The sequence below is a fragment of the Nelusetta ayraudi genome, unplaced genomic scaffold (assembly GCF_046127955.1).
Source record: "Nelusetta ayraudi isolate G7.1 ecotype Tasmania unplaced genomic scaffold, CSIRO-AGI_Nayr_v1 ptg000027l, whole genome shotgun sequence".
Classification (NCBI taxonomy): Eukaryota; Metazoa; Chordata; class Actinopteri; order Tetraodontiformes; family Monacanthidae; genus Nelusetta; species Nelusetta ayraudi.
In genome coordinates, this window is record NW_027466077.1 from 2122379 (window position 1) to 2150167 (window position 27789).

A 27789-nucleotide genomic window follows, 5' to 3' on the forward strand; every position below is an offset into this window, starting at 1 on the left:
TTTTGCAATGCTGTATAATTTAAAATAGAAATACAAAAATATTAAATATCTGGAGGTAGAATGGTGGTAGAATAAAATAGAATAGACAGATATAATGAAAAATTATTATTATTATTATTGTTGTTATTATTATTATTGTTATTATAATAATAATAATAATAATAATAATAATAATAACAACAACAACAACAACAACAACAACAACAACAACAACAACAATAATAATAATAATAATAATAATAATAATAAATAGAATACAAATATAGTTGTCAAAATATAGTTGTCAAAATATAGTTGTCAAGTCTTTGTCACCACAAAAGGGTTGAAATTATAAAAGGTACTATCATTTTTACAGTTTTTCTTTTTTCTTTTTTTACTGTGTGCAAGTAAACGTCTCACAAACTTGATGAAGGGAGGTTTTCCGATAGAGCCTAAACGCAACGTGCAGCCCCGCCCAGAAGCCGTGACAACAGACGCCGTCCTCTGACGCGCTGGCCTGGCCAGGTGTTGGCTCAACGTTACCGCGGCGCTGACGGAGACACGGACGGAGCGTCCAGGAACTTCATTAGTACGTCTGCATGAGACATGACATGACGTGAAATGATACGGGTTCGGCCGGCTGCTACTCGCTTGTCTCCGCAATGCCATCATCCAGTCCCAGCCGACCCCGACCATGTCATGGAACGACGCGGGAAAAGTGTTAAGATGAAGCCCGAAACGGAGATGAGAATTTGAGCTGTGTTTCAGGAGAGAGCTAGCGGCTAGGCTAGCCGTAGAGACAGACAGGTCAGACACCCCTTCAGCAGCGGCGCCGTTATCGGCTTTGTGCGGCGGCGGCGGCCATGGCGGGGCTCATCAAGAAGCAAATCCTCAAGCATCTCTCCAGGTCAGTCAGTGCCAAGCGGAGGGCGGTGGAGAAAATAAAAGACGACGGAACGGGAAGGTTTCAGCTGTCAGCCGCACAGCCAGCTGAGCTAAGTCATAAACAATCTGTCATTTTCAAAGACCCCCTCCACAACTCTTGTTCGTATTTTATACCATTGAGGGTGGGTAAAGATGCCCGTTTTTTGTGGTGTCAGTTATAAGTCAGCTCGCTGGGTAGTGTCTGGCAGCTTTTGGAGGGGTTGACGTAACCCCGCTGACCTGAGACGTGGCTAGTGAAGCTAACGCTAGTTAGCTCACCAATGCTAATCGCATCAGCTATCCATTCAGCAGGTTCAACCAGTCGAGTAGTTCACTCAGATTGTTTAAACAACACAATCTCAGCCGTCCTCTACAGGCGAATCCAAGTACATTCACTAGTCGTGACTAAACAAATACGAAGTCACGCCTTTACATGGGGACATTCTAAAGCGCTTAACGTAAAAAGCTTAACGTAGTTCATGACCGATAACAGCGATAAATCATCGACTAATTTCGTGTGGATATCTCTAGTCATGCCCACTTCCACCTCTCCAATAACCAATACGATAACCCCCATCTTATGTATACTGTCCACGCCAAGCCTGTATTCTTAATTTCTGTCCTCACGAACTGTCCACCGAGATGTCCACAAGAAATTTGGAGACGGTTGATTGGTGATTTCGCACATTAACCGAACGTACGTTAAGCCGTTTCCTTACAATGAGCGCCTGTAGAGAGGAAAAGGCTTGACGCGAACAGTAGCCATAAAACAAGGTTTATCGTTTTGGTTTTTGAAGAGGTGAAAGTGGGCATGACTAGAGATCCCCCCCAGAGAATTTGACGTGAGTCGTGATGGTATAAATATATATATATATATATATATATATATATATATATATATATATATATATATATATATATATATATATATATATATATATATATATATTGACAGGGTTGCTTCTTTTTGTCACAGTACTTTTAATGATCTCTAACTGGTTGACGGACACCATGTACACGGTTAGTCTTTTAGAACTCATTCTGTCAGTATATGTTTTCTTAAATATTTTCGTGACACCTGTCAGATCCTTTGCATCAACCCACAAGACCTTTTTCTTTCCCGCCATCCAAGGAACTCGTTTCTTTGCTTAAAGGCTCAACGAGTTCAACATTTCAAATGGGTTGTATTGGCGTGAGATGGAGCAGGACAAATTTATACATATATAAATTAATATGGGTTTGCTCTGTATATTGAAAAACAGGAATTAAAAGCAACATGCTTTCTTTCCTATAGATGCTACTAAACCTGTGAAACTGGGCTTTACATCCAACATTTGGGGCTATACGCTGTCTCCCCATGGACCATGGATGCTGGATGCTGGATGGCAGCCACTTAATAACCAGTCAGCACAGACACAATTCCTGGCTGGATAGCTGTTGTATTAATATAATGCAGTCGGCGTGATATATGGTCACAGCTGTACACAGTTATCATTTTTAAAAGGAAGAGTTTATGTTGATATATGGTCACAGCTGTACACAGTTATCATTTTTTAACAGGAAGAGTTTATGTTGATATATGGTCACAGCTGTACACAGTTATCATTTTTTAAAAGGAAGAGTTTATGTTGCACGGTCGTAAGATCTGTTTTTCTCTCCAAGCTGTGGTTATGGTGACATTGACAAGGATGCTTGGGATTGTCCTGCTCTTTTCGAAACAGCACAGTCACAGCCACAGCCCGGCATTGTCTTCAGCACGCTGTGAGCGCACCATGCCTCCCATTGTCCTTGTGCACCAACTTGCGCGTTGCGTCGAGCTGCCTCTGCAGGGCGCCGAGGTTGCCCTCAGCAGCATTAGCGTCAACACTGACAGGAAGTGACTTGAGGAGCGCATGATGTCATCCTGTGTTTTCTCTCCCCGTCATCTGATAGTTGCCTTATTGGCTGTTTGGTCGGGCACTAAGTGCCCCGCCGGGTGCAATGATGTCATGGACGCAACACCAAACCGGCAGTGAGGCTTCAACAGAATGCAGTTAATTGCTACTTGGGAGGTTTTTTTTTTCGCTCCGGGGATGGAGCCAGACCTTTTCTGCCGCTTCGCCACTATTTCAACTCACATCGACCAGGAATAGTTTTCAACACAAGCTTTATTATTCATCCTCGCCGTAGGTGTGCTTGCTTACCCAGCTACAGGTTGTGTTGTGGGTGTCAACACAATCGGCTCAGCCTCTGTGCTCAGCAGTGAAAGAGGAGGAGCGAACGTTTGGGTCTGTGACCAGCTTGAGCCTGTGAAGGCCAAGCGGCCGTGTGTCTTTACGCTCCACTGAGCCAAGAGCCTGCTGCGGCTGTTGGTCCTGTGGCCGGGGTGGACGTGCATCGAGGCATGTCTGCAAGATTTTCATGCATTCCACTGTAGGAAGGATCTATCTTTCTGACTTTTAGGTATAAATAAGAAGTTTTCCTTGTGTAGTGACATCACATTTGGCAGATTTTCACAGTTCCATTACCCTTGGAACTGCACAAAGCCTAAATATCACAATAAAACACTGGCAATGGAAACGCCTGCAAATGGGAATTGTGCTTTGTTGAAAGTTTAGAAATGTTGCTTTTATTTTGCGAAAAATTTTCACAGAAACACAGCTACTGTCATTTTCTTTTTCTTTAAAATGACCCGGGTGAATGCATTCCATACCATGGTGACCTCGGAGTTAATGCCCTCTCATTGTTGTCACAGGACCCAAGCCACAACCATTCTGCAGGCTGTTGACAGCGTAATTCATGTCCATCAGCCACAGGGGAGAATGCATGGGCAGCAGAGGGAAAATTAGCTTCATGCTCACCACCGGGCTCAGCAGCTGACCGACAAACATGCTGTGAAGGGCCCCAAAGCATTAAAGGATTATCAGTGGAGCTCCTGACTGAGGAGATCAATGGCCACCATGATGCAAAAGAAGTCAAGCGTGTACTTTTGTCACAAAAGTTCTACCGGAGGGCCCAGACCATCGTTAGAAAACATGGCCAGAGTGAATTTTACATATGATTTTCAACATCATCCGCCGCGTACATTCCATGGGTCGCCAGGTGATTCCACCACTGTTTTTATCTCCCTCCATTGAGAGATGACTCAGTTTTCCGCTAAGGCTCTTCAGAGCCACTTCCCTGCAATCCTGCTGTAGCTGCAGTGACACTGATGAGCTGTGCTCTGCCCGGCGTTCTCATCCCAGCTAGTGGGAAGGCTATTATGGCATGAGTCATGACTGAGTGCTCGGCTGTGGGTGTTTTGTCAGTGTGAAGCTGACGAAATAGGTGTGTGTGTGTGTGTGTGTGTGTGTGTGTGTGTGTGTGTGTGTGTGTGTGTGTGTGTGTGTGTGTGTGTGTGTGTGTGTGTGTGTGTGTGTGTGTGTGTGTGTGTGTGTGTGTGTGTGTGTTGAGAGGGCAACATTTATCCACGAGTCCTCTGCTGAAGTGTTTACCGGGTTTGTTTTCTCTCTGGCTCTTATCCTTTCTCCATCACATTTCCCTTCGTGTTGTCCAGTTGTTTCTGCACATCTTTGCTTTCCTCTCTAAATTAGCATTTTTTTTTGTTACTTGCGCGTTAGTTTCGGGGGTACAATCTTCACGTCGCTTCCAGTTGTGTCACATCTAAAAGTCAGTCGGCTTCCTGCGAGCATCCTCCTGCAGGGTTCATTCAGAAAGCAGATGAGTCGACGGGACTTTTGCTGCACAACAGCACCGACTTGATTGACACATCCTCTGTTTTTGCGGTCGAGCTGAATGCAGCCGCTCTGTCAAACAAGCCATCACGGTGGGGAGAGCAAAATTCCAGTTTGTGTTACGGAAACTGCCACTCAGAGGAGCAACCTGAGGATCCGTTCTCTCGGTATCTGTTTAGGTCAGGGGTCACCAACGTGGTGCCCGCGGCCAACAGGAGCACATGAGTAGATCACACGCCTGTTCGAAAAATAGCAGAACTTGTTGGTCTGCGTCGAAAGGGGGGCGACTGTAGCTCAGGAGGGAGAGCAGGTTGTCCACTCAACGAAAGGTTGGCGGTTCAAATCCCGCTCTGTCATTGTGTGGAAGACACTGAACCCTAAATTGCTCCCAATGGGGCTTTCAGCAGCCACCCATTGGTGTATGAGTGTGTGAGTGAATGGGTGAATGAGAGGCCATTGTAAAGCACTTTGGGGAAACCACTATATAAGTGCAGTCCATTTAGCATTAATAATAATATGTAACAGAGAACGTTTGTTAGTTCAGTTCAGTTGGTTGCTCTTCATATGACTCTGGACCCATGAAGTTGCTCTCGGCTTCAGAAAGGTTGGTGACTCCTGGCTTTGGTCCTCCTGTCTTTATGTTGCCTCAGTATTGGTTTGAACTGGTGAGTCACTCTGACCGTCTTCCTCCCTTTTCCTTACTGACATCAGTGCCAACAGACTTTGCCTCAAATGCACCCTAAGAGCCGGGAAAAAAACTGGGAGGCTCCCGGGTTCCATTTTCAAGGAAACTGCTGTTTTACTACTGTGCGTGTTACCACTCATTTGGCACCAGCAGGCTATGTTTGACTGCACTGATCAGGTATCGGTGATCATTTGTGACATTTTGCAGTCGAGGAGAGAGGAAGACGTTTGAATGAAGTCAGCCCGCTGGCTGCTTGACACTTGATCAGCAGCAGGAATGAATATTTCACCGGTCGCACAGCTCACCCAGCGAGCCGTAGCGTCCGTCTCTGAGGGTTCCTCACCGGTCGCACATGCTCATGAAATTGTCGTGTGCAGCTGCATTTGTTTTTGTCTTGGTTCCTGTTTCCCTGGCGCTTGAGTCTCTGCTTCTTTTTTCCTTTCCTTTTTTTTTTATCTGCTGCCGCCACTGAATAATTTACGTGGATGTTCAGTTGGAGAGGCCAGGAAAAGGTGTCAGGATGTTTGGCAGCAAATGAGAAAAAAAAGAGGTGAAAGTTAATTTTGTAAAGCAGAGATGGAATCTGTGTGCATCCCTATCTTCTTTTTTTTTTGTGGGTTGATTTCAGTTTTAGCGCTGTGTAGAATTCAGTCACAGAAGGCCTACAGTCTTACAAAAACGGTTTATATTGATGTAAAAAAAAAAATAATATATGGACTTTTTTTTTAAGCCTTATTACACATGATTACACATGCATCTGGTGTCAAACATTCAGTGATTTGAGATACTTTGACAAGTATATCATCTTTTTCTTTCCCGCAAGCAAAGTAGAAAGTTAATCAACATTCAATGGAGGTACTGCAGTTTGAATTTTGGTCGCTTACTATTTAACGTTTCCCTCTTTTGTGATTGCTATTGATCTTCCAGTCAGACTCGTTGCCACAGTGACTTTATGAGCTGACACATTCCTCGCTGAAGGGCTGTAAAATATAAAAGTCTATGCTCCTTTATCTTGAAGTCTTGCCAGTGACATCCAGCGCCCCCCCCCCCCCCCCAGTCTGTGTGCCAGTTGTTACCCTGTGAGCTTTGAGCTTTGGTCCCTATTTCCTGATAATGATTATTTATTAGGGTAGTATAGTGATATTAAGAAGACTCGCCCTTAAAAAAAATGGTTTTACAAAAACAGTTGTTTAGTCCTTGATAGATGGACGGGTAGAGAGTGTAAACTCAGCCCTAAGTCCCTTGTGCATGGTCTGCACAAACGCAAGGGTCAATAAACATGTACGTATCCCTGCCCACGGCTAACTATTAACCAATAATGGCACTTAGGCCACGGACACTGGGCGTGTGTTTGTGTGTCAAGCCTGTTTACTCGAGCCGAAGAGCAAATAGGTTAAACATACGGAATCAGTGCGGTGCAAAGACTGCACATGTGCATGTCAAGTCAGCGTGTTAGGTGGCAAATATTGACTCATAACTTTATAAGTGAAGGTGACTGTCGGTATCTTATCCTGAGGTTTAAATGAATGTGCACACATTCCATCCAGCTGAGCATGCACTCAAGAAGACACAAGCTTTCTAAATGTCTTTTATTCTGAAAATAATTTCAGAAAAATTGCTCTTGGAGTACTTTAATGCTGATTTTTAATGTTGTTGTTTTTTTAGCCCATTTATCAGTGGCAAGTACAATTTTTTTTTTTTTTTACTTCCCATCTTCGCCATGATGTAACTTCATTCCAAATAAATGTTGCCCTGGCTCAAACCTCCGATTCTCCTCTTGTCTCTCGCAGATTTGCCAAGAACCTGTCCCCAGACAAGATCAACCTGAGCACACTGAAGGGCGAGGGCCAGCTGACCAACCTGGAGCTGGACGAGGAGGTCCTCCAGAGCCTGCTGGACCTGCCCACATGGCTGGCCATCAACCGTGTGTGCTGCAACAAGGCCGCCATCCGGGTGAGTGAGGGACGCTGGCTGTTGTGAGCTGAGAAGTGTTTTGCAGTGGTGGGTGAAGCAACCTGCAAAGACGAGCCGTCTGGCCCCTATTTTTAGACAGCTTCTTGCACTCTGCAGGGCTTTGATATATTAACCGTACCCAGGCATGAATGAGTGCAGACGCTGACACACCCTGGAAATGCTGAATGAAGCTGCAGTCTAATGTCTATCTTCATCTTTTTCCACCCCCAAATTATATATATATTTTTAAACCTTTCTTAACTCTCTTACAGTCGGTTGGTCTGTGGACTGTCACGCTTCGTCGACTCGCTTGTATTTGCTCAACACTGCACATTGCAGCATGACAGTGTTTGAGCATTTTGCGTGTCACATTTCCTCACTTGACAGCGTTTTTACAGCCGTTTACCGTCAAAGCAGGGATGTCTATCTCACTTCCAAGTTCCTCACTCATCGGACTCTACCCCTCATTGTTCCTGTTAACTTACTGCCACACATGAGCTAATGACGTTAGCGATGACTTATTGATTAATCATGAGCACATAAGCTGATTGGAATGTGCATATAAATGCGGCCGGGCTCGTAAAATGTGAGCTCTGTTTAATGAGAGGCATTAATCCTGCGTCTCTCGCGTCCTCTTCCCAGAGCAACTGGGTCCGTCGAGGGAGGAGGATGTAATGCATTCATCACGCATTTCTGTCGAAATAATTTATTTTCTGCTTCAAACAGTCGGTTAAATTGATTTCATTCCGTGTGATTGGCCACTTTTACATGGACATTTTGTGCACCATCAGTGAGATTGCTGCGAGGTTCCAAAGCTTAACCACTGCCTCTCTTTCCGATCGTAGATACCCTGGACTAAGTTAAAGACCCACCCGATCTCTTTGGTAAGTGTTCCTGCTGCATCGTGAGCGAAAAGCAGCTGCTCTCGCAGGTGTTTTCTTCTCCAGCCCGGCCGAGCCGTAGCTCCAAGTTTCTTCATCGTAGCTGCCACCTCACTGAGCAGGGCCACAGGTGTCATGTTAACACTGAGTCAAGTTGGTTCCAGTTCCCAAATGGTGGTCAGTCCCCATATGCAGCTTGTCTGAAACTAACAACAAGAGGAAGATTGTACTCTCCATTTTATAATCAGAAAAAATGAGTTGTTGCCCCTTCAAAGATCCAGTGTGTAAAATTTGGCCTGATGTATTATTTTTATTTTGGTAAAAGCGTCACATACTGGCTGTAAATATATTAATAAAAGACTTTGCTCACAGTACAATAAAAGTAATTTGGTTTTCCTACCCATACAAGAGTTCTTATTTAGATATAAGAATATACATAGATCAAGGGTCTTGCTCCCAGTGAGCTGCCATCTTGCACCATCATATTTCTAAGGAATCTTGGTGTGGACGGTCCAACCGCACTGATAGCGCGATTCGTATTTTGGGGTGAGTACTTGCGAAATAAACTAACGAAGACGAAGGTGGATGAGTTATCCTCGTTTGTGTGCGCACTGTAGTTCACTGGCAAGCTTGGGAGAGGGAGGGTGAGTGAATAAGCTTCTGGAGCTGCATTCTAAAAACCGACCACTAGATGGCAGAATTTCACAGCGTGTGGCTGAATTTTACACACTGCACCTTTAATTTGTGTTATTTGTAAAATGAGATTTCACCCCATGAGGACAACAACTACAACAACTACAGCAATGACACTACCAGTCAAAACCTTGGACACATACTTCTGATTTAATGGTTTTTCTTTCATTTTCATGACTATTTTTTGTAGATCGTCACTCGAGACATCACAACAGTGAATGAACACATATGGAATATGTATTCAACAAAAAAGTGTGACCCATAACTCAAACTAGTTTAATATTTTAGATGATCTAAGAAGAAGAAACAGGTGTGTCCAAACTTTTGACTGGACTTGAATGTGTAGTTACTAAATTTCTGCACAATCTGTGATCACGCTAACACGATGAGCGATGAAAAAACCTTGACAGTCTGTCCTTCATTACCTGCATGCAGAGCCTGGATAAGGTGGAGATGGAGATGAGTACCTGTGATGAGCCCCGCCCTCCCAATGGCCCCTCCCCTATAGCAACGGCATCAGGACAGAGGTGAGTGCCGCCACTCTCAACTGGAATGTGCTCAGTTTGTTTCACACAAGGCTGAGTCAGGTAAATGACTGACTGATGATTTTTTTTCTCGTCGTTCTCCCGCCTCTCTTCAGCGAGTACGGTTTTGCCGAGAAGGTGGTGGAGGGCATGTCGCTGTCCATCAACTCCATCGTCATTCGGATCAGCGCCAAAGCCTTCAATGCGTCCTTTGAGCTCTCGCAGCTGCAGGTTTACAGCGTCAACACCAGCTGGAGCATCAGCGACCTGCGATTCACCCGCATCCAGGACCCTCAGCGAGGAGAGGTTGCTGTTGCCCGTTATCGCGTACATAAGGGAACACGATGCTGTCGAGAGAACATCATTTCATTGTTCATCCCTTGCCTGCTCTGGTCCAGATCCTGACGTTTAAAGAGATCAGCTGGCAGATGATCCGGATCGAGGCCGACGCCATCCAGAGCGCCGAGCACGAGATGCTGAGCGCCCCCATCAGACTCATCACCAACCAGTCCAAGATCAGGGTCACCCTCAAGCGGCGGGTCAGTTATGCACGCACACACACACACACACACACACACACACACACACACACACACACACACGCACACACGCATAGAATTGCATTTGGTTTTGAACAAATTCAGCCTTTAATTCAGGATGTGCACGCGTTGAAATCCAGTCAAAGGCAATCATCCTTCTGTGTGGCCTAACACGCTGTCAGGACTTGAGCAGCATTGAAATGCTGTTTTGGAAAAGTGTATTTAAACCTTATTTTTTTGTTTGAGGTTTTAATGCAGCCTTTCCAAAACACTTGCATAATAGATTTTCCCTGAAAACTGCAAGCTCCTGTGCTTCTTTTCTTGTTGAAAACGAGAATCCCGGCAACTTTGCGTAACGTGGAGTCATATGAACACCTTTTGAAAATAAAAGAATCTCCGTCTGCGTGTCAGGTTGCATTAATTCGAGCTGCCGGGCTGCTACCACCTGCATAATGCATGCCTCTTCCAAAACACGCCGCGCTCTTTTTGCAGATTAAGGACTGCAACGTGGTTGCCTCCAAGCTGATTCTGGTCCTGGACGACCTGCTGTGGGTGCTGACGGACTCGCAGCTCAAGGCCATGGTGCAGTACGCCAAGTCCCTCAGCGAGGCCATGGAGAAGTCGGCGCAGCAGAGGAAGAGCTTGGCCACGGAAGAGCAGGTGCGCGTTTCGAGTGCAATTCATTCATGTGCACAAACATTGCAGCAACTTTTAGATGTTTACGCAACTTCTTCACACCTTCGTCCTTTTCTAATTTTTATTTATCACATCCGTCCCTAGCTCAGCCCTTGATTCACCCTTTATGAATAAAACTCCACTCCACTCTGATAGTTTGTCTCAGACCCCTCTGTGCCAGTAATTAATGCAAGCAAGTAATGTTTTTCATCCCAGAGTCAAGTTGTGCAGCTTGGCATCATTGATTATCCAAATGAAGCTATTTAAATTTTAACAAGCCTCTGGCAAAAATTCAATTCCTTCCACATATTTGCAATGTAAAAAAAGGACTTCCTGCTCATTCAAATTACACATCTGTCAGTATGTACCATGCAGCGACACTCCATCTACTGGAATATTCTGGTATTGCATTATTCAGTTGTAACCTGACTGTATCCATGCTGTGAGGTGTCGTCGGCACGAGGCAACAAAACGCCTCAACGACAACAACACATCCGCACTCCAGAGACTCGCCACCAATCCAACCCTCCGCCCCAGCAGGTGTTGCCGGCGCCCCCTTCAGCGCAGCAAGTGCGAAGCCAGCAGGCCTCCCCGGCGGCAGACCAGAGCGCGACGATGGCCAAGCTGTTCAGCGCCTACGACGTGTGCGAGACGTCCCACCACCTGCAGATCACCCACCTGGACCTGCACATCTGCGACGACATCCACGCCAAGGACAAAGGCATGCGACGTGTCTCGCACAACGCATATCACTCATCTTCACCGCAGGCAGCAGCTTTAGATATTATACTAAGATTCTACATGTTGTCTCTCCTAACAGTGACCAATAAGAGGATAACCGGCGGAGCCATGCAACTTTCCTTCAGCTCCATCACTCTGGACTACTATCCATTCCACAGAGCAGGTCTGGTTTGAAATATTTTGATCTGTTGTGAAATCAGCAAAATTATTCTTATGCACCCTTCTCATTTGTCTCCACCATTTTTCTCTGTGAAGACACTGATTGCGTTAATTTCTCACATTAATGATCAAAAATTGACCGAACAATGTTGGGTACAGACAATATCAATAATCAACGCTTGATTTCCTTAATCAGAATTCAGTGAGTTCACCTAAACATCAACGTCATGTATAATAAAATATTTTTAATCATTATATTTGTAATATATTTTCATTTTCAAATCTATAAACCCTACCAGTCAAAAGTTTGGACACATAACTTGTGATTTAATGCTTTCTTTTTTTCTTTTTTTTTCATTTTTATGACTACTTACACTGTAGATTGTCACTCAAGGTATCAAAACTATGAATGAACACATATACGCAATATGTATTAGAGTTGTTGCTGTTGTTGTCGTTGTTGTGTTACAGCTGATGTTACAAAGTCTAAGTATTATTACTACTATTATTTATTTATTTATTTTTAAACCGCCTAACACTTCCACAATTCTTCAGGTGACAGTTGTGCCCGCTGGATGCACTACAGCGAGGCCACCAAGGCCAGGGAGGGCTGGGCTCGCAATCTGCTTGACGAATTCAAGTCCAACGTGGAGATGCTCAAGTGTGCCGCCCGGGACCAGCAGGGCCCCGCGCCTGCACAAGGCTCCCCCCAACATGGTACACATACATACACACACACACACACACACACACACACACACACACACACACATACATACATACATACATACATACATACATACATACATACACACACAGAGAAGTGGACTCACACTAGCTGCACTTCCATTCCATTTTTTTTTTGCAAAATTAAAGCAATATTTCTACATTTTCGACAAACTACAGTTGCAATTTGCAGGTGTTTCCATTGAATGATGTGAAGTGCGAAAGCCATAATTCTCGTAAAACTTTTGTGATATACCTCTATATTGATACATCTGAAAATCCACCTCATGAGAGCGTCAAAACCAGCCATATTTGAGAGGTTCTTCCAAGTTTAGGTGTTTTCGTTACCGTTTTTTATTGCGATATGTAAGTTTTGTCCAATTCTAGGGGTAATGGAAATGCAGCTACTGACTGGTTGGGTATCTCTTGTGCTATTTTGTTGTATCTTGGTGTTTGTCTGTTTTTTTCGTCCTCCAGTGTACGTTAGGGACGATGTTTATGGGCCTCTAGGGAGTCAGGACAGATCAGGAGGAGGAGGAGGAGGAGAAGTAGGGCTTAGGGAGGCAGATGAAGGATTCCTAGAGTGGAGCTCACTCACACACCCACCTGCCCAGTGCTGCTGGTGCCTAGAGCCAGGTACCACGGTGTGTGCTTGCGCACGGTTTGGTGCGGTGATACACACCTTGAGTGAGGCATTATAGAATCTCATTGGAGAGGCAAATGGTCTGTTTTTGTTTTTCCTCTCCTCCCTTCTCTCCTCTTACGTGCCCTATATTATTTTTTGCTCCTTTTGCAGGAAGGATTAACACGGCCTCCAGCTCCGCTTTCAGCCCTCCTCCCCCACAAAGCCCCAAGACCCAGCTCATGTCCAGCTCCGTCGTCCTCAGGATGGCCGACTTCAGCATCTACCAGGTAACACAGAAGAAGACGTCTTATTCTTCATTTTCAGTGCCTTGCTTATCATGATGATGTGTTCTTCCAGGTGTCAACAGCAGACCAGCGCCGCTCGAGCCCCAAAACGATGATCTCCTGCAATAAGAAGTCCTTGTACCTCCCCCCAGAGATGCCAGCCATTCATGTGGAGTTCACAGAGTATTACTTCCCCGATGGAAAAGACTATCCAAGTAGGAAAAAATAACCCAACACAATTCTTAAACTTGAGGCAGAGAGATGTTTACATTTTCTTCTTCCTTCCTGTCGCACAGTCCCGTGTCCGAACTTGTACGCCCAGCTGAACGCTCTGCAGCTGGTGTTGGATCCCCGCAGCCTGGTTTGGCTCAACCTTTTTGCTCTGGACCTCAGGCAGAGTCTGGAGCAGTTCATGGAAATCTACAAGCTCAGCGACTCGCAGAAGCCGGATGAGCACGTGGACATAAAAGTCGACGGCCTCATGCTGAAGGTAAACCCGGTGTAACGGAAGGCAGACTCGTCATCTTTGAACGCGCGTCCAGGACGAGTGTTCCATATTCAGGTCAAAGCCAAAGGTTCACTGTTCTCTCTCGGCCAGCTGGTGATCCCCACGGACCGTGACGCCTCGTGCCCGGCCGACCTGCCTCGCTCCGTCTCGGTGCAGACCTCGGAGATGGTGGCCACCAACACGCGGCACCCGGCCAACTGCACCCGCGCGCACCTGGAGGCCCTGCTGCACGCCTTCGAGGAGGAGCCCTTCTTCTCCCCGGCCTTCTCCTCCTTCCCTCGCACCGCCTCCTCCCTGCCGCTCCTCCACCCCGTCTTCCAGCGCCACGCCCACGAGCAAGACACCAAGCTGCACGACGTCTACCGACGTCTGGTGGCGCCGACGCTGGGCGCCGACGCGCTCAAGACGCCCGCCGCCGCAGACTTCTGGGCGTTGCACTTTGCCCAGTTCTGGGTGGACTACGAAGGCACCCGCGGCGGCAAAGGGCGACCCCAGCCCTTCGTGGACTCCTTCCCGCTGACGGTGTGGGCGTGTCAGCCCGCAAAGATCGTCCAGCACCAGAAGCGACTCAGAGGCGCCGCCGACGCCGACGCCGACACCGCAGGGCCATGTTTGTCCAGGAGCACATCTGGCGAGGCCGTGGCACGTCTGCAGAGGAAACGACTGCTGAAGGAGTACTACAGCACCGAGGGCGCACCGGCGTCGCCTCACTGTGGCGAGGCAGCTGCGGCGCCCAGTAATGGACTTCACAAACGCCTCTCGCTGGACACTCTGCCCTCCTCCACTTCGTCCCCGGCGTCATCGGATAAAGACGCCGCGATGCATGTGTTGGTACATGTGCAAAAGCCTTTAAGCGCACAGGTATGTGGGAGTTTGGTCTTGAATGGGTGTTCGTCTGATTGGCTCATTGCCTTAAAGAGGTTTTGGTCTGACTTTATGATTCCGGATTTTCCATAACCGCTTCCAGCATTGCCTGGCCTAACCGCCGTCGATGACGCGTGTGTTTCCAGGTGAGCCACCGGCAGTACGTGTTCCTGATGATCCTCCAGCGCAGCCTCAAGTCCTTGCAGCAGACCCTGCAGCAGGACCTGGAGGAGATGGGCTCCAAGAGGGACCGCAAGGGTCCTTCCAAGCAGCAGGCCGCCGACCACCAGCCCTTCACTGTCTGCCTGGGCCTCCTGCTGAAGAGCGCCGAGGTCTCCCTGCTCCTGAAGCCCGTGCCGCAGCCCGAATGTTCAACAGGCTCCCCCCTGGGGTCCGAGCTCTCCCCGTCGGAGAGCCACGGCACCCTGGAGCCCGGAGTGGAGGGAGCGGAGAAGGGGAGCGAAGGAGGCGCTTCTGGCTCCGGGGGAGTCGCGGCCAAAGGGCTGAGCAGCGTGGACCAGCTGCTGTGTGGCGAGGGTTCTGACGGCGGCGCTAAAATTCCAACTCCTCTCGTCCCCCTTAATGCATCTCCACGCCCCGAGTTCAATCACAGAGGCTCGCTGGAGGAAAGGACTCCAGCTAAGAACTCTTCAAGGTGGAATTCGGAGGAAGGAGGCGAGGCTGCGGCCGACGCTGCAGCTGGAGGTGAAGGTGCGGGATCAGACGCTCATAAAGCCCAGAGTGAGTCTCTGTCTGAGCCGCTGAGGAGCAAAAACTGCAACGACAAGGACTCAAGTGCAGCTGCCAAGATGCCTCAGTCCATATCCAGGTATCCAGTCTGTCTCTGTTTGTCTGTGTTTGGAGGAAAGTAGCAAGCACATGAACAATTTAGGCATTCATTTTATTTGGAGCAGATTTTAGAAGATGGAAGCAAATTACTTTGTAAGAAATTTCCTGTCTCTTCTAATCCAATTTATTCTTTTAGAATTACGACTCTGGGCGTCATTTTTTTTACAAAACAAGAAAGGCCTTTTATTAAATATTTTGCAATTTGCAAAAAAGTAGGATCATGACTCCTCTCCAATCTAACTGTTTCATTTATAATGATTTTTGGCATTTTATGTCGACATGAATAATAGTTTACGACAAACCGGGGAAAAGATAACTAGATGTTACCATTAATATCTTCCGTTCAAATACATCATTTTTAACTGTTCTTACATCACAGCTTTTTTTTTGTTTCTGAACACAAGAGCAGTGTGTTCCGGTCCCTCATGAGTCGTTTCACACCCGTCTGACCTGAGTGCACCTCCCCCTCAGTCTGTCACAACTTCCTGTGTCCTCGCCCACCGTCTGTCTGCTCATCGTCACCTTGTCGTTTCTCAACTTCACTTCCTTTTATGCCTCTTCAACTTCGCTCTGACCCATGGGAAGTGTGTGTGTCTGTGTGCTTGTGTGTGTGCGCGCGTGCGTGTGTGTGTGTGTGCTCTCTCTCAAGGAAAGGAAGTTTGTCTGTGGTTTCTGATCTTCTCAGCTCCTCACACTCCAGCAGATCCACCTCCCTTTATTCCATGTCAAACATGTAAGGCACTGGATCTGCGGCTTGCTCTTTCTGTATTTTGCGTGCGTGTGCAGGTGTGTCCTGTGTTTGTAACACAGTTAATATGAGTTGATGCAGTCGTACTCGAGCGTGTCTTCCTTTTTCTTTTCTTTTTTTGTTGCATGCATCTGCATGAATGCATGCCATGCTGGTCCTTCCCTGTGTGCGTGGGTGAGATACTAGTTGTTCCTTTCGCTGTTTGCTGTCAACCTGTTGACCTGGTGATGATTGTGAGGATTTAAACTCCTCGTCTGTGCCTCTTATGTTACAGCCTTGTGTTCTCAGCCTTTTTCGGGAAGACACTTGAACTTTATGCTTTGTAAACCTGCCTCTGACGTGACTCTAACCAGAGACTCACAATGGAACAAAACAATATTTAATTCATGACTCGTCTAGAGCGCAGCGGTTTGCAGCGCAGTGCCAAATTGGATTATACAATTGAAAAGCAACAGTCCTGCTTTTCCCTCCTCGGTTCTCTTCCGCTCCTTTTAAATCGGTCCAGAATCAGTGGCATGGTGCGGTCGAAACGCTCCGTCTGTTTCTACTCATTGATTCTTGTGTCTTGTGTGTCCCAGTGGTCGCCTGATGCGAGACCGCTCCCAGTCCAGCTTCTCTGTGTCCTACAAAAACATGAAGAAGAGCCCATCGCTGCAGTCACTGGACAACATCTCCATAGACAGCTACCTGATGGAGGACGGGGACACCTACAGCCTGCTGGAGAGAGGTGGGACAACCACATACAGCCTTTATTCATATGAGCGAAGGATCGTTGGTCTTTTATTGTGTGTACCTTCTGGCTACACACATTAGAAACAGACACACCGTATCTAACTTTTTCTTTTTAGTCCTGTTATTTATTATTTTTTGAATACGTTGAAAATAAACTAAAGTTAAAAACTGAACTAAGCCCATGCTGCCACCAAAATACCAATGTGTGGACACATTTGAAATGACGCTGCAATTCGAGAGGTTGCCAAAATGAAAGTATTCACCAGCAGGTGGCAGCATTGTAGCATATCAGTTGCTGCAGGGCAGGGCAGGGCTGTCAAACTCAAATACACTTCAAAGAAGGACCCGTCCTGATTGATGTACCAAAATACCAGCAGAGCATTCTGGGATTTGTAGTATTACTGGTACATGTATTGTATATAATAGGGCCTCATGGGCTAAATATAATGACACCAGAGTTTGACAACGATGCTGCAGTTGCAGTACTGCCGGCAAAGTGAACTTGTCTTTGCCCGGTGTGTCTTTCCATGGGACAGACGACGTGTCCATCTCAGGCTTCAAGGACGCCATCAGCGAGCAGAGCGTCGCCGAGAGCGCCAGCGAGATCGCCATTGGACAGGAGCAGGAGGGAGGCGTGTCCCCCGACACTGTCAGCGCCACGTCCCAGAGCACCGACGACCCCACCAGAGACACGGTGGGAGATCACCACTCGCAGCTGGACGGTCAGTCAAAACCAATCCGAACGGGCCGGACCTGACGTCATCGTCCGCGTGCTCCCGTGCTTGTAGGTGTCGGTGCTGGTGTTGAAGGTGCAGTCGGTGTGCGTGGGCATGGAGGCGGTGGGCGAGAGCGCCGCCGTGGCTCTGGAGGTCGGACAAGTCACGCCCAGCCAGCTGGGCAACGTCTGCCTGCGACAGTACCTCAGCAACCGCAGCCTGGGTAAGAATCCTGCTCCAGAATGCGTGTGAATGTCTCCCTATCTGTCTTCTATCAGCGAGTGCTGCGTTACAGTGAAACAATGCTGCGTTCTGGTTCTGTGTCATTATTGTGTAATAGTAGGCCAAGCCCTTCACTGCCAGGCTGAGGCAAACTTTCCCATTTTTGCATTAAAAACTGCGCTGTAAGGCATTTGCCAAGATGGAGGCGTTTATTGCATGTTTATTGCATTCGGTGAAACTTCACTTCACTTCAGTTTGCAAGATTTCTGCAGCAACTGCAAGAAGGAAAGCTTTTCTTTTTGCAAGTATCAAATGAATATGTTTTGGTATGTTTATGTTTACGGTGAAAAAGCTTCTTAATTGAGAACAACGACAGCGATTGAACAATAATTCAATATTGATTACATGAACCAAAGTTGGCTCCAGCCTTTCACTCAGGTTCAGTTTGAGGCGCAAGATGAAATTGGAGCATCCAACAAAAGATCAGCAGAGGAAAACACTTCTGTGTGTGTCTTTGTGTGTGTCTTTGTGTGTGTTCAGGCAAAATCCATGTTACTCTCTACGTGGATGAGCTCTCCTTGTATGTTGCCCGGTTTTGAGTTTGAGTTGAGGGAAAGTCTTGGGGAGGGGACATGAGTTTGCTGTTCTTTCCGGGGTGCACCGTACCACTCTAACTCTAACACGTGCACACACACACGTGCACACACACACGTGCACACACACACGTGCACACACACACACACACACACACACACACACACACACACACACACACACACACACACACTAACACAGGCGCCACCTCCGTTTGTTTACCCTGCCATGAATCCCCCACAGGTTTGGTGTGTTCAGTACCAATACCTGCACAAAGCAGCCAAGGTAACTGCTGTGTGTGAACTCACCCTGTGTACCTCGACGTGCATGCTCTGCCTCCAGCCTCCCCGCCCGTCTGTGTCTGCGTGCGCGCGTTTGTGTGCGTGTACGTACGTACGTGCGTGTTTGTGTGTGCGCACGTTTGTCCCATTTTCAGACGCAGGACTTTTTTTTTTTGCTGGACGGCATGCGCGGCAGACGCAAATAATGGCATGAAGAGTGTGAGTGAGTGAGTGAGTGCGCGCACGCGCGTGCTTAACAACTGTCTTTGGGAGTGACATTGAGATCTATTTCCCTCACTGTGTGTGCGTCTGCGTGTGTGTGCGTGCGGTTAAATGTGACAGTAATGGAGTGAGTGCCACCATTATTTGCCACATTAGGTCCTGACACTTAAGTGTGTGCACGTACGTGCGCGTCCATCTCCCATTAAAATTAACTGCAACTATTTGCGCAGAACACCTATGCCTCCGCCCCCCCCCCACCACTACCTCCCCCACCCCCTTCATAATTTGCACCCCACCACCACCTCCCCCCTCCACTGCAGCAGACTTTGCAGTCTCACTCCAGCGATTCGGGCAATGAGAGAAACGCCGGCTTTACTCCCCTCCCCTCCTCGCTGCCTCTCTTCCTCCTCCTCTTCCTCATCACACACAAGCGATCCCTGCCCCCCCCTTCCCTCTTCCATGTTCCTCCTCCTCCCTTCCTCGCTCACCTCCACACACTCCCTCGACCCCCTGCTCCATCTTTCCTGCTAATCCTGTGTCATTTACCCACTCTTCCTCTTCCATCTCCCTCTCTCGGCCGCCTTTTCTCCCACTTACCCTTCCCCCCCTGTTCCTCCCTCCCTCGTCTTATCACTGTCTCTCAGTCCTCTGCTGCTGGCTGCCTCTTCCTTTCTCCTCACCCTCCTCCCATCTCCACCTCCCTCCTGTCCCTCCATTTGCCGTGACCTCTGCAACACCAGAATTGAGGGGGAATGTGTCATTTTCGTCAGCGAGAGGCTGGCGGCTCGATGTTTCATCAGTGGGGGTGGGAAAAAAATCTATTCGTAGATTAATTACGATTATGACATTGCCAATAATAATAACAATAATAATAACAAAACATTGTATTTATTGGGCGCTTTTCAAAGTCTTCAGACACTTTACAAAAAAGAAAAGGTTAAAAATTTTAAATATACCAACTGTGTGTGTGTGTGTGTGTGTGTGTGTGTGTGTGTGTGTGTGTGTGTGTGTGTGTGTGTGTGTATATATATGTATATATGTATGTATGTATGTGTACATATATATATATACATATATATATGTATGTGTGTATATATATATGTCTATATATATGTGTGTGTGTATATTATTCGCGATTCATTTAATCGAAGCCCTCTGAATCGGAATGGAATGTGAAGTACATAAGCCGTAATTCTTGTAAAACACGGTCCCGCGAGACCCCACTTTGAGGAGGATGGAGGTCCAAAATTTCTCGTATAAATCTGCATTTCAAGAATGGTTGTTATATTTTTCTCTTTGATGTCTTGCAAAAAACATATTCCGTCTCCTCTTCCGTCCAAACATAACGTGCCATTTTCACTTGAAGTGAACTGGTCACATGACCCCGTACATCACGTCCGCTGTCGTGAGTTTCCATGACCAGTTTTTTTTCTTGCAATATTTTGGTTTTGCGCAATTCTACGGGCAATGAAAATTGAAAACGCTATTGTCAATGCTCCACAGAGAATAATGGGAGAGGATGGCAGTCTTGATGAGGGGTTGCACACTCGACTTTAGTCTCTACTCAAATCAGAAAAAAGACCCAGTTTGGAAAATAAAACCAGAATGTGGTGCTTACATGGAATGCTATCATATCTATACGATGTCCCTAGAAAGATGCCATTTTCACACACTGAATGTTTGGTGTTTTGTTTTTTTACTCTTGCCATGTGCATTGTCGTGTGTGTGCTTGCCAGCCAACCTTTGTGCCAGAGGAGGCTCCTAATTGCCTCCAGCTGTGTTTCTAACACCCGCAAATGACCGACTCGTCACTTTGTGACTTTACTTCCACTTCTACTTTGTCTCTTACCTCTCTCTTACCTCCTTTACCTTCCGCCTCTACCAACTGGAACTCTGAGCGTTACTTTGAAATGCTGAAAGTCAAACTTAGGTTATTTAGGGGTGAAACACTCAGTCGTAGTAGTACAGGATCAAGTCTTAAGCTCACCTCAGAGCCTCTTATTCCCCCCCCAAAAGTGAAAAGAAACACTTAAATACTCTAAGTCTTCACTCTGAATACGTCCTACTGAGGTGGGTGTTTCCTGCAAATCCTTTAATCCCTCGTCCTCGGAAATAATTAAACATCACTGCAGCGAGGAGCCTGTCGGGTTCTTTAAAACGTCATCTTGTCGTCCTCTTTTTTCCTCAGCCCATCTTTTTTTCCTTATCCGCTCCAGCGTCTCCTCTTTCAGCTTGCTACCCCGATATCTTCTACTTCTACTTCATTCAGCCTCTTACCTCTCAACCTGTCTTCCAACCTGGTTTTAAAATGCACCCATGGTTTCAAAAAGTGAGCAAATGTTTCAAAAGCAAGTATGTCATTAAACCTTGAATTCACCTGAGGACTATTTTTATGTCAAAGCCTCACGCAGCAGACTTCGTCTTTGGATTCTGCTCGATTCTGCTGTGTGACATTTGTAAAGTTGAAGCCAGTGATTACATTTTATAAAGCCTGCTCAAGTCAGTGGGATCAAACTGGGTTATAGCTGATGAATAACGTGACGCTACACCACCAGTCAAAAGTTTAGACACACCTTCTCATGCAATTTTTTTTATCTTTACAACTTTCTACACTGCAGCTAGATACCGAAGACATCAAATATATGAGCAAGATCTATATAATGATGCAGCAGAGAAAAACATGTTAACTAACTCTAAATATGCTTTTTATGAAAGGTGGCTATTTTAAAGAATTTTAATATAAAACGTCTTTCAGTTATTTTACATTTTTATTGTTTTCTTCATAATTCCATGTGTGCTCAAACGTAGTGTTGATGCCTTCAGTGAGAAACTGCAATGTCAATAGTCATGAAAATGAAAAAAAGACATTAAATTCATTATAATAAAAATAATAATACATTATATTTTTATAGCGCTTTTCAGAAAACTTGGACACTTTACTGGGCATGAAAATATATTTGAAGGTGGGTAGGTCAGTACAGTACAGTCACAAACATATATAGGGTGTGTCCAAACTTTTGACTGGTAGTGCATATTACAGTTTCTTGGATGCATATTACACAAGAATAAGGAGCCAACTCCGCCTCACACTGGGTGTATTTCAAAGTCAGCGTGTGTTTCAACCAAGTCACTTGTACATGAACTTCTTTGCAGAGGCTCCACAGAGCTAAAGCTAATGCTAACCCCCTACCTCTCTGTCCTCCCAGCCAATGAGAACAGCGGCGCTTCCGCTCGGGGACCCCACGGCCCCGCGGTGGCGGCCCGCCTGGAGAGCGGACCCCGCGCCGCTGCTCACTCCCCGCTGGCCGAGCGCAACGGCTTCCTGCAGCTGCGCCTGCACGGCTACCAAGCTAGCTTCCTCATGTCCACGCTGCGCAACCTGGCCCATTTTCTGGAGGACGACTCCACGCCGCAGGTGCTGCCCATGGAGATCAGCATCAGGGACACGCACGTCAACCTGAAGGTGACAATCCTTGATGTTTTTCACAGACGGCGTCCTCCCACAAACCCAGGCTCCTGCAGTTTTGTCACAGCCTGAAGTTATTTTTGCATAAACCCTCTACCTGCAACATAGCAGGGATGTGGTGGTGGGGGGGGCTGCACTTGTCCTAGTTTCTCTAATCGTGTCGCAGTAATAGATGCCATAACTCACCGCCGCACAGTTCAGCGGCTTCTATAACCACCTTAAACATTTTGAACTGCGGTCTAATTGGAATTTGGGTTTGAGCTGAATGTTAAATGACACTGAAAGGCCCTTTTCGCCTTCTCTCTGGGGGGGCCTTCACGAGTGAGTAGCTTTCACAGTGGAACTGATGTGGAAACCTGGCCGTGGGTAATTTTTGCACACGCGTGCGCATGCACGCACTCACACGCACGTGGCGTAACTGAGCGCACGCCACCTCTCGCCGCAGGACGACGGTCCCCGGGACAACCCCTCCGAGGCTGAGCCGTCCCCCATCACCATGCACGTGGACAGCCTCCTCATTCACAGAAAAGATGACGGCTCCTTTTCGATTGGAGGTGACAAACACGCACACGCACACGCGCACACACACACACACACACACACACACACACACACACACACACACCATACTCAGTCACCCTTGTTTTTAACATCCACCCACAACCCCAGACACCAAGATGGTGGCCCACTCATGTCAAGGAAATTTGGTCAATCAGAACGATTCTGGAGAAGGTCACTTACAGACACGTCAGGATGTAGCCAATCAGAACGAGCTGAGACACAGCAGCACGTGCTGTGACGTCACGCTGGGAATAAACTCTTTTCTGCTGATTTTCTGGCCTTTTATCATTTTTTTTAAACAACTAAAAGACCATAAGTGAAAAATCTACAATATAAAGATTTGATTTGAATTGCGTTTCAGGTCACAGGCGTCCTCTCAGCCGTTTTAAAGGCATTTGTTTTTGTATTTGGGTCTATGGGAAAAATGCTTTTTGCGCCCATGGGATTTTTTTGCTGCAGTACCTCAAGTGGCCACTGGAGGAAAAAAGAAATCGTCCGGCCGGCATATTGATAGTCCGGTATCCAGTTCTTATAATACATCCATGCGTCCACCTCATCGTTGAGTAACTGCAATTACACCACCAATCAAACCATTTCCACTTTGTGCATCCAGCACGTCTAAACTCCCACCTCGGCTGTCTTCCGTGTGCTCTCGCAGTGGACACGGTGGCGGAGACACAAGCCAGGAAGGAGGGCTCGTCGATGGACAGCTCTCTCAGTCCGGTGCCCGAGGTGGTGAGATCTGTCTGCTATGCTTCTCAGGCTTCACAAACACAAAGCCAGCCCGTCAGCACTCGGCCTTCCACCAGAGAGAAGGTGAGAATCGCACGTGCCGTACGTAGGAGAGAAAAATGTACGCGCGCACTCTGTGTCCTCCTACAAATATGACTAATGTCAATGTTTTCCCACTCCTCGTCATCTAGGATGTAAATTAAATGCCAAAGTCTATTTTTTAAGCTTCCTGTTTGGCTTCTGTTCCTTCGTACTGTGGGAGTGATGTTTGTCAGTTTATGCAAAACGCACGCCTTATGTCTGTCCACTGATGGAACATTACAAGTAAATAGTTGTGTAACACTGTTTTAGGGCAACGTGCCTTCTGATTTATAGCATAACACATTAGTCAGGGTTTATTACGATCAGTTGAAATGGATTTTGTCGTGAATGCAATTTTTTTTTTTTTGGTGGCTGTCAAAGTTCAGAGTCCAATTTGACTGGGCTGTAATTTTTCCAGAAAAGACTTTACAGCTATTTATCCCACATTGGGAAACGACACTGTTGCAGCACTTAAAAACCAGTACAACAAATAAACTATACAGTAGTTAGAAAAACACTCATATCAATCTATGGACAACAAACAACCAAAGCAGCTGTGCAAAAAGTCAAATTGTGCAGAGGCGGGGATAAGCAAGGCTCCCTGGGGATGGATAGAACAGTGGTAGAAGATAAGTGGATGAATGAATGGATGGATGGTTTAAAAACTCATCCTCTCCTCAGTTGTATGTTTTTAGATTTTTTTCTTTCTATTGTTATAGATATGAGGCCGCCTGCTCTTTAATCCACTCCAGACTGTGCACAAAGCGAGTTTTGCCTTTACTGTTTTCCACTCGGCACAATTGGCCGTTTTAACCCGTCAACGAATCGCAAATCGAAACTCACTGGCTCCTCCCTGTGGCCGCTCCTCCTCCACTTTGTCGTTTGTAGCTGCTGGAGGAGGAGAACGAATGCTTGAAAGTGGAGCTGTCCCGAGCCAAGATGGCGCTGGCCGAGGCCCAGATGGAGAAGGACTCGCTGCTGCACCAGATGAAAAACCTGAGAGTCAACACCAGCTAGAGGCACCTCTTCTCTTCTCTCCCCTCCTTACACCTGGCCCACTGAGCCAGCTCAGGCTCCACCCACCTGCATCCTTCAGGGCCGGAGGTCGAGACTTGGCCGTCCAATGGAAGGAAGGCAAAACTGAGACCCCCTCTCCCTCACCCCCCCTCACATATACATTTGTCGAATGAGCCACCATGTGACTGTGAAATTCGAAATAATTCCATGAAGCAATGCAGAGACTGCCTAAAATCACATTTTGAATGCCTGCCCTCTGTTTTGTGTTCTCCTCTTGTGGAGATTTAATACTTTTGGAGCGTTGGAAGCAGGAAGAAGGAAGAACATTCAGTGGGAAGAATGTGTGTGTTTTTGTGAGCGCGTGTGAGTGAAAGACAATGAGGATCTATGTCCATGGTTGTGCCTACACAGAAACCTTCCCACACTAATCCTGTTGTATAAGTTAATACAAGGAAAGAAGAAAAAAAAAAGAGTGAAGAATCACAGTCGGTCTGATGAAATCCTGAATGTCATATCTCCAGACGAATGTCACGCAACTTATTTTGCACTGCACTTAAGGAGAAAAAAAAACAAACATTTTTTTTTTCTTTCAATTTTCAACTTCCTTTGTGCTTTCCTGCAGAGGAAGAGGACGACGACTCGCCCGTGTACAGTGTACATTGTATAAGAATGTGAACACACAGCTATTTTCTTCGGATTTTTAGGAACAGTTGTGCGGTGTTTTTGCGTTGAATGTGTGTGTCGTCGGTCGCTGCCGGAACAAGCATTTCATCACAAGTAGAGCGCAAATTTATATCCGGAATACGGCTCCACACGGTCTTTCTGAATCTCCCACCCTCTCCCTATTTTTCTACTTGTAAATATGGACATGTTAGGCACTTTGGACACTGTAAATATGAGTTAGAGAAGAGGGATATTGAGCTCTTTTTTTTTTTTGACACAGATACAACAGATTAGGAAGAATAGGGATGAAGATGCTGGGCCACACTCTTTATTGTGTCCGTAGATTCTTTAATTGCTCATGTTTAACTTTTAGATTATTTACATATCTGCTGCTGTTTGGTGCTTAATTCCTGTTTAGATGTTTAATGAAAAAAAAAAAAGTGATTAAAACAATTGACCTTTGTAAAAGCACACGCTTCGGGCCAACATAAATGGACACGTGGGTTGTCGTCAGGATTTGAAATGTTTTGATTCTTAGCCCACTTTCAGTGCAAACCTTTCTTCTTCTTTTTTTTGCTTCTGATTCATCGCAGCCCTCTGCCTCCGCTTCTCTGATTCTGAAAACACAAGAGTAATAAGTTGTATTTTGTCTGTCAAAGCTGCTGAAATACTGATGACAATAAAAGGGTGTCCAGCCTCGAGTGACGGGAGGCTGTTTATTAGATTTCTCTCTTCTTTCAGTTCTTCCGTGATTCTGCGCCGCTTCTTTCTGTGAAGTCGGAACATTCCAACTCCCTGCTCCTCCGCATATGCTCATTGCGTACTATTCTCTCGACTAAATGTGCTTTCGCTCTTTCAGTTCTGTAACTACACAAGTTCCTTGAATTGAACATTTTTGCAGAGTCATGAAAAAACTGATCTGATTTGTTGCGTGATGGACAGAAACGACGAGGAAACTCTCAGCCGTGTCCTCCGGGCTTCTCGGAACTGCGCTGAACCGCTGCAGGAAAGGCTTTGGACTTTGTGCACATAAATGGTCATGACATTTTATGGCTGGAGTAGTGCAGTGAGTCATAGAGGGGCATTAAGAGTGTGTGTGTGTGTGTGTTGGGGAGGGTGGGAGTTGAGGGGTTCTGCTCCATTGCTGCTCAAATGAAAGCCTGTTTATATACCGAAGCTCAACGTGTCTGTGATGACGGCAACGTCATAGCGCAGGGCCCACTTATGTAAGCAAAGCATGCACACATGCGTTTAATGCGCTGGGGAGGGTTCCAGCACCGTGCACAGCTGGATTGTGGGAAATATGATAAAAAGGCGAGGCATCAGGTTGTGCGCTGGCACGGAGCAGCGGCCTGAGTCTGCGTCCAAATAGCCCGATGGGGGATGCAGCTGCCTGTTCACTACTTCTGCTGCTCTGTGTGTCCTCACTGCAGGCAGAGACCTGCGCCTCTGTGATTTCTTACTTAACTCTTTAAGTCATTGTATAGTTATCGAATTGGTAAGTCCTTATGCGGCCGTTATGTGTTATTCATGAAAAATTGTGAAGTTGAAATTGGGATCTACTAATACGCCAAACAAAATCAGCAATTTGTTCAATGAAAAGCAATTATATATAAGGATTTAGAAATGTTTTGCACAATAATCCTGAATTTAGGAAAATGCATTTGTGTTGTCTTGAGACACCGAGAAATCCAAGTCCGGAAAAGCAGACATGTGATGGCTTAATCAAGGTAAACAAATATGCTAAATGGATTAAACGGTAATTAAAAATTTTAATTGGATCCGCTGCAGGCCAAAACACAGCCCAATGGGAGTCTTTAGATGTAGGTGGAGCTCAAGAAAATAACACGTTTCTATAATACAACTAAAGTGGCTCCCTGGGTAAAAACCATCAGGCAGGTCCCAGCATGCACCAGTGGCAGTGAAAACGGGTGTTTGAGTGGGTGTGGTTTCCCAGGCTGTCAGTAAACACATCAGAGCAGAACAAAACATAAACGCAAAGACCCATCCTCTGCGTTCATTGAGCAATTCTCCAAGCAATTGATCTCAGGCACAAGAGAGAGGCTATTTTTGGTTCTCACCTGTTTCTGTAGGGGCCTCATCCGGAGGAAACTCACCGCCCCCTCCCATCCTCGGGCCCGCGGCACCGTCTGCGCATGCACATGTCCCTGGCAGGAGACATGAATGGCGTGGAAATGGCAACAGCTGGCGCAGCTGCCGGGCTTTTCTCTGGGACGTTTCTTCTGAAGAACTAACAAAGGCATTGCCTCCTGTTGGTTGCTGTGGCATTGTCATCCACACCCAGACTGTACAGTAGGTTTGTAAGTCAAGACAGACATAGTGTCAACGGTAATGCTGCGAAGGTCGTTTCAAAATAAAGGACGTGAGTCCGTTTTTACAGTAACCAGCTAGTGCATTGTGTAGATAGATTC

General features: G+C 46.5%; 1 protein-coding gene across 4 annotated transcripts; it reads left to right on the top strand.

Moving 5' to 3' along the window:
• The first annotated feature begins 469 nt into the window (after positions 1 to 469).
• Positions 470 to 26081, top strand: bltp3b (bridge-like lipid transfer protein family member 3B). Of its 4 annotated transcripts, XM_076030079.1 has the most exons (24): positions 470 to 886; positions 7092 to 7254; positions 8100 to 8138; positions 9264 to 9355; positions 9469 to 9658; positions 9751 to 9891; positions 10384 to 10551; positions 11107 to 11470; positions 12022 to 12183; positions 12670 to 12828; positions 12989 to 13104; positions 13175 to 13316; positions 13398 to 13591; positions 13700 to 14470; positions 14620 to 15302; positions 15972 to 16055; positions 16649 to 16797; positions 17339 to 17496; positions 17591 to 17741; positions 18578 to 18619; positions 22044 to 22300; positions 22749 to 22857; positions 23523 to 23680; positions 24566 to 26081. In XM_076030079.1, exons 1-24 carry the CDS (start codon positions 843 to 845, stop codon positions 24692 to 24694), a joined length of 4665 nt encoding a protein of 1554 aa, XP_075886194.1. In that variant the 5' UTR covers positions 470 to 842; the 3' UTR covers positions 24695 to 26081. The 4 variants fall into 4 exon arrangements, with proteins under 4 accessions (XP_075886194.1, XP_075886195.1, XP_075886196.1 ...); XM_076030080.1 differs by lacking the exon at positions 18578 to 18619; XM_076030081.1 differs by lacking the exon at positions 15972 to 16055 and having other exon boundaries at positions 471 to 886.
• Positions 26082 to 27789: the final 1708 nt, after the last annotated feature.